General features: G+C 35.8%; 1 protein-coding gene across 1 annotated transcript; it reads left to right on the forward strand.

The window, feature by feature from the left end:
• Nucleotides 1-5366: 5366 nt before the first annotated feature.
• On the forward strand, nt 5367-9477 carry LOC105958527 (protein SMAX1-LIKE 6). The gene is made up of 3 exons (XM_012982562.2): nt 5367-6798; nt 7034-7298; nt 7651-9477. The coding sequence occupies exons 1-3, from the start codon at nt 5603-5605 to the stop codon at nt 9325-9327; spliced, it is 3138 nt and encodes a 1045-aa protein (XP_012838016.2). The 5' UTR covers nt 5367-5602; the 3' UTR covers nt 9328-9477.
• The last annotated feature ends 1923 nt before the right edge of the window (nt 9478-11400 follow it).

The raw sequence follows: 11400 nt of genomic DNA on the forward strand, positions 1-11400 counted from the left end.
ATTCCAATCCAAAAAGTTGCAACGGATTTGTAATGAAAAGTATTGTTCCAAACGGAAAATTCTGATTTTTTTTTTTTTTGCTAGCTTACACAGTGAAAAATAGGGGTGTAAATGAACCGAGCTTGCCAGATTTTTCGAGCTCGAGTTTGTGGAGCTCGAGCTCAGCTCATTTTTTTTAGTTTCACATAATATTAATATTATCTTTTATTATTAATTATTTATATGTTACTAAAAACATTATAGAATAAAAAGTAAAACTGATATTTATTTTTATTTTCGTATATGTGTATATTATTATATTATGATTATAAATATTTGAATATTACATAATATTTTTATTTATTGAAAATATAAAAGAGCTCACGAGTCATCTCATGAGCTTATGGACAAGTAAGGATGGGGTTGAGCTCAAGCTCGAGCTCAAACTCCAAAAATTCGAGCTTGATCTCAATCTTTTGTCGAGTCGGCTCATCGAGCTCATGAGTCGGCTCAGCTCATTTACAACCCTAATTACAGTCTTAAGACTTGTAAAATCAGCTGTTAGAAAATGTGGTAAAGCAAATTTCTCACGTTTGACAACAATTGGAAACTGGTGGAGTAAATTTATATTTGTATGTATGAATTTAATGCAAATTAAGAACATAAATGTAATTAATGTACGTATTACTTACAAACTTATCCCTATTAACTACTATTTGGTTGGATAATAAATTAAAGCTCGTTGTATAATTGGTAAGAACAAGTTGTCATTCGAAAATTAACGAATAAATACATCCATAAAAATTAAATTAAATTAAATTAAATTAAGTGGTAAAAATTACTTTTAATTTTCTAATTATATTATTGCTAGATGATTTAATTATTTAATTATTTTTTATCCAAAAGGTTGAATTTAAATACATTCGCCAATAAATAAAATAAAATTGTAAAAGTGGTTATTGTTTTGAAGTAGACTTTTATATGTGAAGAGTTGAAAGAGTCAACCGTATTTCCCTCATTTTCCATTTTAATTGTCTTGCCATGGTAAAAACCATCGTATCCGAACATAATAGGATAAATCAAAACGCGACAAAAATTAGGTATGTATTTTATTGATACCGCCAAAACCTAATTTTATTCTCGGAAAGTGTTTAGGTATATAACGAATCTTTTCTAAAATGTTTTTTTTTTTCATTTATTATTAGATATCGATGGATAATAGTATTTAATCGTAACTCTCTCCATCCAAAAATATTTGTCTCTTCGAAGTAATATTTTTGTTCCCAAATTATTTGTCTCTTTAGTATTCTAATAACCTATTAATTGTGTTTTATCTCAATATCGCTCTTTCAAATTAAAATTATTCCCAAATATAATATATATTCTAATTATTATATTTTGTATAAATATTTTTGATACATATTAAAAGTATGGAGAAATATGCAAAACCCCCTTCAAACCATAAATATTATAAGTTAAACCTATTTGACTTTTAAGATTTTTGCCCACATCCAAAGTCCAATCTTAATTAGTGAAACCCCCTCAACAACTGTGATAAGACGAAACTACCATCATCAGTAGTTTTTAAAATAATTTTAATATTTATTTTCCATAACCGTCTCACGTAATTGTAAGATTACATTAATTCTCTCTCCATATAACTCTCTTTCATTATCTCTCTCTTTTTCACGCAACTTCTCTCTTTTTTTGTTCTTCTTCAGCCCATAATCCTCCACCACTCGCCAATGGACACCACTCAGCCGCACACGGCGCCGGCGCCGGGTTTCGATTCTCCTTCCGAAGAGCGAACGAAAAAAGAGGAGAAAAATCAAGTTTTTGAGATGCAACAGTTTTCGTGCAGAGGCCAGATTGGAACATGTATCCGTCGGATCGGGTTGATATTTTTACGCAGAATTAGTAACACATAAATATAACTTATGAACGGTGGAGATCCGAATCAGACTTCTCTAAATAAAGATCGGATCTTAAAACTCGCTGCTGGTTTTTGTTACTGAATAATTCAGGGCAGCTAGATTAGACGCGTTTTTTGTATAATTGAACCGTTGGATGTGGCCGAAATTTGGATAACATATTCAGAGTATATATTTTTATATAATGTACGGAGGAGATTGAATTTGGTGCCCCTAGCTCCGGATATAAATTGTGAAAGTATCACAATTTGGTAGTCACATAGTAGTTACATTCTCATGTTTTTTTGTAGTGTTGCACATCATGTCGTCAACCTTGATGATTCTGTTGAAGTATGGAGGGTCGTTTGGGTGAAGATATGCCAGGGTAATTTTGTGTATGAAAACCTCGTCGACTCCCATCCCTCTGTCTCGTTATTTTTCTATCTTTATTTATGTATTTTTCGATCGTTTGGGTGAAGATATGCCAGGGTGATTTTGTGTATGAAGACATCATCGACTCCCATCCCTCTGTCTCGTTATTTTTCTATCTTTATTTATGTATTTTTCGATTTTTTTTCCAGATCTGAACAACAGTAGTAACATGACTATAGTCATATTCGAATATGACTATAGTCATATTTATGTATTTTTCGAATATGACTGTTCAAGTTGACTTCTAATAACAAGATACAAATTGTGATTTTTTGTATGCATGTTGATTGAATTGTTTTCGTAAATAATAGGGAATCTTCGTTGTTTTATATGATTTGGTAAACATGACTATGCCATATAATCGGAATTTTTAAGTTCAAAATGTAAAAAAACAACAATATAAAGAAAGAATATGACTACAATTTATAATCACATATAGTCATATTCAACTATAGTCATATTCGGCGTTTCAAACCTGTCGAGAAAAAAATTTCAATTTTTTATTAAAAAAAAATTTTTAAAAAAAATTGAAATAATATTTTTATTAAAAATATTAAAAATAAAAATAAATTAAAAAAATGGCTAAATAAAGTCCGGAAATAATATAAAAATAAAAAATACAAAAATATAGTCCGAAAATACTTTTTTTTTTATTATTTGGTAGCAATTATTTAGGAATGTGGAAGCTGATTTTTAGGAATTAAATAATTAAATTATTGTTATGGAAAAAGAGAAAAAAAGAATTATTGAGATAAATTATACTAATTAATCCTAATTAGCGGAATTTAGGTGCCTCGTTAATAGGAATTTTGAAGAATTAAGGTATGGACTTATCACCATTTTTTACCAATAGGAGGGGTGTATTGCTAAAGACCTCTAAAAGTATTTACAGCAAAATATAACTACATTTTCAAGTCACTTTTAAGTTTTAACCACTTCGTTAAAATGTGGCAATAATAAATAAATAATAAAAAAAATTAAAATTAAATATAAAAAAAATCCCTTCAGCTGTAATAGGTCCAAATTAAAACTTAAAAACATGTGGGCTTATTAGACTAGCCCATTAGCAAAGTGAATTAACAATCCATTACCATACTCGGAGCTAGAACCGACACGTGTCGTGACCCGACCCGTGGGTATATTCACTTTCTTGGTGGGACCATGAAAAGTTTATCTTTACTCTGAAAAAAAGTTTGACATTGACTCGAGTGCCTTTACTTTTTTCTTCCATTTAGGTCCAAAAAGTCTCAATACATAATAGTGGGATGCGGCATAATGTGCCATATATATAGCTCTAGTTCTTCTTGATTTGTCTTTTAACCAATTTCAATCGACAATCATCTAGATGTATTCACATTAAATCTATCTACTTATGTGTTACTTCATTTAAAATCAAATGACTTCCTTTATGTTTCCTTTTACTTATATTCTCCTTTTTTTTTTCTTCCCTTTTTTCCACTTTTAATTTTAATTCTCTTCTTCGTGCTGCACAAATACGACGGTTTATGAGATCCTACACCTGACGAAATACATTATGTGGTTTTAAGCTGTAAATCTGTATAAATAACTATACGCTAAGCACATATATACATAGTTAAGTATATTATTATGTGTAGATCAATGATGTAAAACGACTTGATGTATTTCATCATGTATGTAAGTTCTACGAAACTCAAGTACGTGTTTGGGATTTCCACGTTAAATGGATTGATGCTGAGACATAGAATAGAAATACCTATTTTCACATTCAATAATTTAGGTCTATATAGGCTTTTTTTTTTTTTTTCTAATAAAAAATTGCATGAGAATATTTGTGATCACTAACATATCTAGCAAATGATACGAGGACAAAGACAAGTGCAAAGTCAATAATACAAGATATTCTCAAATCAAATAAAATACTATTCTTACAATTTTAAGTTGAGAGATTAGAATATAAAAATTAAAATGTGATGTACAGTTTTAATAAGTCCAAAATACAACTCATCTACAAATAAATAATCTAATGGGTCAGTCTCATTAGTTTATAGCAATAAGCACATTAAGATCTTAAACCCAGTTTAGAGTTATTTTCTAATAAGAATCCTACTAATACGTTACTTTTTCTCAGACTTCTCTAAAGTCGCCTGAGCACATCAATTAACTCAAGCATCAAATGAGTTTCGATCGGATCAATCCCGACTTTGTTACATGTGCTCATCCCATAAGCTTAGGACTTTATAAGCTTATAACTTTAGCAAATGACTTGAGCTTAGGTTCGTTAGTTTTCGACATCTCTCTACATGGTTACACATTCAATATCATCCGCTCGTGACAGTGAACCGACTTTTCATATTCCACTTTAATATTCTACTATCAAAGAAAAAGAAGAGAAAAACTTAAGATTAACTATTGCAAGTGGTAAAACCGAAAAAGTGAAAGAAATTGAAGAGTACTATATGTATGGGAAAATTATAGTTTTTTTCTCTCAAGTTTGCACTTATTTCACTTTTGGTTCCCTGTGTTCACAAAAAAATACATTTGGTCCCTCACGTTTCAATAATTTTACGCTTTTGGTCATTTCCGTCAAATTACCATTAGTAGGTCAGTTAAGTCATTGAGGGGCACACGCTTTATTCCGTTAGCTTTAACATAAATGACTAAAAATGCTGAATTTTTGAAACATGAGGGACCAAATGTATTTTTTGTGAACACATGGGACCAAATATAAAACCGGTGCAAACTTGTGAGGCGAAAATGTATATATAATCCAATATTGATACATGATAAGTATTTTTGCTTAAAAGGACCACCAGAAAACCCTGTGTGGACTAACATGATTACCTTCTGGTGCGAGCGAATACAGAGTACACTTCCATGGATGAAATTCAAATCAATTTCTTATTACAATTTATTTATTTAAATATTAATAAAAAAATTAAAAGATCTGATGAAGAATCTATGCTCACCATTTGCTTATGCTGATTTTGGGCCCCACCAACAAAAATTCCTCCCCTTTTCCTTTTTTTTTCTTCAATAAATAATTCTTAACCTCCTCAAAGCTTCAATCTTTATTAATAATTATTGAAAACAACAAAAAAAAGAAATACAAATCTCTTTCACCCAAAAGGGCCAAATTGATTTGTTTAAAGAGAAAAAAAAATACCCATTCTGGGAAAATATATTATTTAATTTCTAGTAATTTTTTTTTTTGAATTGTTTTATACATATTACTGATCAGATAGATAGATACATACATATATATATATATATATTTATTTATACGGATAAGCTTGCCGGCGATGCCGACGCCGGTGGGCGTAGCCCGCCAATTTTTGGCTGAGGCGGCGGCCGCTGTTCTGGACGACGCCGTGGGGGTGGCGAAGCGGCGGAGCCACTCGCAGACGACGTCGACGCACATCGTGTCCGCCCTACTAGCCCTACCTTCGTCCACACTCCGCGAGGCCTGCACACGCGCCAGGAGCTGCGCGTACTCTCCACGCCTCCAGTTCCGAGCTCTGGAGCTCTGCGTCGGCGTCGCCCTCGATAGGGTTTCGGTGTCCAAATCCGCCGTCGACGAGCCGCCGATCTCGAATTCGCTGATGGCGGCGATCAAGAGATCCCAAGCCAATCAGCGGCGCCACCCCGAAACCTTCCACCTGTACCAGCAGCAGCTGAATTCGAACCCCCAAAACCCTCCTTCAATTTCCGCTGTGAAAGTTGAGCTGAAGCATTTCGTCATGTCTATATTGGATGACCCGATTATCAGTCGGGTCTTCGGCGATGCGGGTTTTCGGACCCAGGAGATAAAGCTAGCAATTATAAACCCTCTCACCATTTCAAGATTCTCATCCACCAGCTACCGCCCCCCTCCCCTGTTTTCGTGTAGTGTGACTGATTTCGAACAGAACAAACGCCGCCATAGTTTCCCCTTCTCCGAAATCGCCACTACAGCAGAAAAAACCGACGACAATTCCAGAAGAATCGGCGAAATTATTTCGAAGAAGAATCATAGAAACCCGTTGCTCATCGGCGTCTACGCGAGCGATTCGTATCGAAATTTCGCAGATTCTTTGAAGAGGGGCGAAACCGGAGCACTCCCCAAAGAAATCGATCGGCTGAATGTGGTTTCAATCGAAAACGAGATTTCCGAGTGTACCGATGGAAATCCGAGCAAAGAGACGATGGAATTGAAGTTTAAGCAAGTGGACGAAATGGCGGAGGATTGCCAAGGGTCCGGAATTATTTTAAGCTGTGGGGATTTCAAGAAGTTTGTGGATGCGGAATCTTTCGATATTGTAAATTATATTGTTTCGAATTTGAAGAGATTGTTAATCAACCGTGTCGGAAAATTGTGGTTGATTGGATTCTTGGCAGGTGATGACGATTATAAGAAGCTATTAGTTCGGTTTCCTTCGATTGAGATGGATTTGGATTTGCATCTTCTGCCCATTACTTCTTCGTCTTCCTCCGTTGGAGGGAAGTGTTTTCAATCCAGGTCAGAGTTCCGTTTCTTTTTTTCGTATACGGTTTTCCGCTAGCTTTTTGTATGTACTTAATGTGTTCGCGCTGAATAATTGTACGTTTGTCGTTTTTCTCGTTGTTTGTCTACTACCAAATGTTCACATTTGGTACGTTTGTACGTGTTTATTTTCACGTCGTTGCATCGAAATTTGTACATGGATTCTGAATCCGATCAAAATGATCACAGTTGCATCCTCGTATACTTGCAGCTTGATGAGGTCGTTTGTTCCGTTCGGTGGATTCTTCTCTATGCCATCTGAGCTCGAAAGTCAATGCACCACCACCGCAACTGCCGCAAAACCCTCGAATTTATTTTGCAACTCGTGCAATGAAAAGTACGAGCAAGAAGTATCTGTTATTACAAAGGGAGGTGTATCAACCGATTCAGTTTCCGACAGGCAATCGGTTGTAAATCTACCTTCTTGGCTGCAAATTAGTGAATGTGAAACAAGCAAGAGATCTCACACAGTAGAGGTTCGTCACTCTTTAAATCCTAACCCGATTTTTTGAAGTCAGCTGAGTTCAAACATAGAGTTTTTTGCAATTAGTATCCCTATGTGATATTGAATTGTTAAAAAACTACCTCATGTTATTATATTGGTAAAAGAAAACCCTATGATTTTACTTTTTTGAACAGTTAGTACCCCTGTTTAGGGGGCTGTTTGCTAAAAAAATTGAACACGAGGGGCAAGTTTCTTAGCGTTCGATATAACACAGGGGTACTAATTGCAATAAACCCTTAAAAAATACACAACTTAATACTATTTACGTAGTTGAGTTGGTGAGAGAGATGTTATGTGAACATCCCTCTGTCATTTCAGTGCAGGCTAAAGAAGACAAATCTGTGTTCGATGCCAGAGTGGCGGCCTTGCAGCGGAAATGGAGCGACATCTGTAAGAAGCTTCATAGCTCTTCGGCATCTCAAGAGAATATTCCATCTTTTATGCATCTTCCTTTACGGAAAGATACTGCTGTTGCGGGTTCTTTATTAAATCGAAGCAGAACAGATGATTTAAATCATTGCATGCCGAAGCAAAATATTCCGGAACATGCTGTGAATGCACAAAACTCGTCGCCTTTTCAGCAAAAGATGAGCTCTGATTTATCTCTTGCCACTGATTTGACGCTCGGAACAGGTTACGGTTCTGCTGAGGAATGCAGAAGAAAACCCAATTTGCAAGAAGATTATTACAATTTGCATGAGAAAACGAAAACACCCAGTGAAGTTTCTCAATCTTCTTCATCTTGCTCACGTAATCTTGAAAAACAGATTTATTGTGCAAAAGAACTCGAGCCCGAATGGAAGCTTGTAGCTGAAAAGGTCTATTGGCAGATGGAAGCCATTCAAACTATTAGTCGAACAGTGTCGCGTTGCAAAACTGGAAACAGGAGAGATATTTGGGTCGGCTTTATGGGACCCGATAAAATTGGTAAGAGAAAAATAGCTGCCTCGATTTCTGAGATAGTATTTGGCAGAAAAAACGAAAGCTTTCTATCTTTGGATTTGAGTCATCAGGGTATGATTATTAGCCCTTCTAACTCAGTTGTTGATTTTTACGACTCCAAATATCACAAACCGAAGAATGGGAGTGGGAGAAAAATGATAATTGATTATCTTGTCGAAGAAATAAGCAAGAATCCTAATTCGGTTGTGCTTCTTGAAAATGTGGACAAGGCGGATATCGTGGTTCAAAATAGTTTATCCCAAGCAGTCAAAACGGGTAAAATTACGGATGCGCGGGGCAGGGGCATAAACGTAAATAACACCATATTCATCCTTGCATCGACGCTAGTCCAAAAGGGTAGTAGTCAAGATCCGTCTTTCGGCAAAGGTGGTGCATGCGAATTTTCAGAAGAGAAAATATTACAGGCCAAGAATTTCCAGATGCAAATTGTACTAGCATCCGTCGGTGATGGGATTCACCACACGAACAAGAACACGGCAAACGTTTCGGTTTCTAATAAGAGGAAATCAATCGGCGACGAATCGAGCAATACTGACGAGGTATCAAAGCGTGCTCGTAGTAAAATATCCAGATCCACCGTTATTGACTTGAACTTACCTCTGGAGGAGGATACGGACGACGACGATGATGTCATTGATGATGTCATTGATGATGGCATTGATGATGGCACGTGGTTTGAAGAATTGCATGAGCATGTTGATGAAAACGTGACCTTCAAATCATTTGAATTCGATTCTCTTGCTCGGAAAATACTGAAGGAAATCGACGTGCGGTTAAAAAAACTAGCCGGGGGTAGGGTTTGGCTAGAAATCGATAGGGAAGTAATGCTTCAAATAATTGCAGCGGGTTTTTTAGCAGACTGCGGAAAGGCGTTGGGTGATTGGATTGAGCAAGTTCTTTGTCGGAGTATAGACAAAGCCATTCAACGGTGCGGTGTTGCTTCTGATGTTGTAGCGAAGTTAGTACACTGTGACGGCCTTGCTGTGGAAACGCCGGCCACTGGAGTTTGCCTTCCGGCGAGAATAAATGTGAAGTGATAGTCCCTCTTTTTTTTTTTTTTTTTTTTTTTTTTTTTTTAATGTATGCTGTAACTTTTGTACAATTGTACTTGTGTCAATATGTAAAACCTAAAACTAGTGTCTAGTTGAGCTATATAATAATATGCATTAGTGTTGTTTTTTCACAAATCTACAATTGTTTACTATCTTCCCAATCATCAAGAAATGACCATTTATTAATATTTATAAAGCGTAAATTACGGCTATCTGTGAGGTAAGGTCAAAGTACAAAGTGTCCTTATATTTGGATTATTACAAATTATCCTTTTAACTGTGAATTTTCTTACACGTCCATCTTTGCGGTTTCAAATTTAATGGAATTTTCTAGATTATGTTGAATATTCTTCAGTTTGTACCCCATTCAGTTCCACATTGAAATAAGATAATCATAAGATGTTTCTCTTAGCTTGTAAATATTAGATTATAGTGCATCTGAAACTGTATTTTTTGGATAAAACGAGTACAAACTAGAGAACATTCCACGGAATGTAGAAGATTTTGTTGACTTTAACAGCATAAAAATGGACGTGTAAGAAAGTTCGTAGTTGATGAGTGAATGTAGTTGTGATTGTAATACTTTGTTTTGAACCCGAACCCGAACCCGGATATGACCCATCAACAATTAGATTTTAAAATTAATAAATTAATATTGATAATAAATAATTACATAGTATGTGTTGAATTTGAATGCCTATCAAAGTCCACTCTTCTGTTGAGACAGACTACGTGTTACGACATTAGGAGTGGCAACAGTATTCTTGTGTTATCACAGTAATTAACCTACTAAAAGCAGAATAAAAACACAAGAATTTAATGTGGTTTGGATACAAACGTACCCTACATCCACGAGGACTTGCAAAACTAGTTCAGATTTATGTGTACATTAATAGGACTTAATAAAACACTAAAGACTCCCTCTTTATGTGATACGCCGTTCTTGCACACGACTCGAACTTGTTGATAATCAAAGCAATTCCTCCTCCGCACTCTTGGATTTCCTCCAATGTTGAACTTCCTTCAAACGGCGGATCGACCTCTCCCGAGATCTTTTAAGCACTTCTCCCGAAACGCCGATCTTCTTTATGGCCTGGTAGAAGAAACCTGTTCTGTTGCCACACCTGCCGTGCAGACAGGGCTGCAGCACGGGCTGCACCCTTCAAAGCCTTTATGCTGGGATTTTTCTTATTAAAGTTCCATCGGACTCATATGAGGTTGAGGGCCTTATATAGGCACGAAATCCACCACCCTAAACCTAACTTGAGCCATAAGAAATCAATTAACTAGGTAATAGAATCCTAGTCGATTTCTATTTCTATTCTAGATAAGTACAAAAGATACCTAACTAGAATATAATACATGGAAATAAATCTAAGTCCTAATAAAAATATTACAAGAATAGGACTCTAATTAATTCCAAAATAAACATGGAAAACAAATCTTTGCCAATCTTTAATTTCCACGTATGGCGGATTTCTTCAATCTTCACAAATAGAAATCTCGTGCCAACAATCTCCCCTTTGGCATAGATTGGTTAGAATCCATGTTTAACAAGAACTCCCCCTGCAGATGAGATTGTTGAATTTGAATGCCTATCAAAGTCCACTCTTCTGTTGAGACAGACTACGTGTTACGACATTAGGAGTGGCAACAGTATTCTTGTGTTATCACAGTAATTAACCTACTAAAAGCAGAATAAAAACACAAGAATTTAATGTGGTTCGGATACAAACGTACCCTACATCCACAAGGACTTGCAAAACTAGTTCAGATTTATGTGTACATTAATAGGACTTAATAAAACACTAAAGACTCCCTCTTTATGTGATACGCCGTTCTTGCACACGACTCGAACTTGTTGATAATCAAAGCAATTCCTCCTCCGCACTCTTGGATTTCCTCCAATGTTGAACTTCCTTCAAACGGCGGATCGACCTCTCCCGAGATCTTTTAAGCACTTCTCCCGAAACGCCGATCTTCTTTATGGCCTGGTAGAAGAAACCTGTTCTGTTGCCACACCTGCCGTGCAGACAGGGCTGCAGCACGGGCTGCACC

The sequence above is a fragment of the Erythranthe guttata genome, chromosome 4, assembly GCF_056151865.1.
Source record: "Erythranthe guttata isolate IM_541 chromosome 4, IM_541, whole genome shotgun sequence".
Lineage (NCBI taxonomy): Eukaryota > Viridiplantae > Streptophyta > Magnoliopsida > Lamiales > Phrymaceae > Erythranthe > Erythranthe guttata.

Bases quoted from the DNA above. Each gene is read 5' to 3' on its own strand.
- LOC105958527 (XM_012982562.2), top strand. From the start codon at position 5,603: ATGCCGACGCCGGTGGGCGTAGCCCGCCAATTTTTGGCTGAGGCGGCG. The intron at 6,799-7,033 runs GTCAGAGTTCCG...GTATACTTGCAG, and splicing joins GGGAAGTGTTTTCAATCCAG to CTTGATGAGGTCGTTTGTTC. The intron at 7,299-7,650 runs GTTCGTCACTCT...ATTTCAGTGCAG, and splicing joins AGAGATCTCACACAGTAGAG to GCTAAAGAAGACAAATCTGT.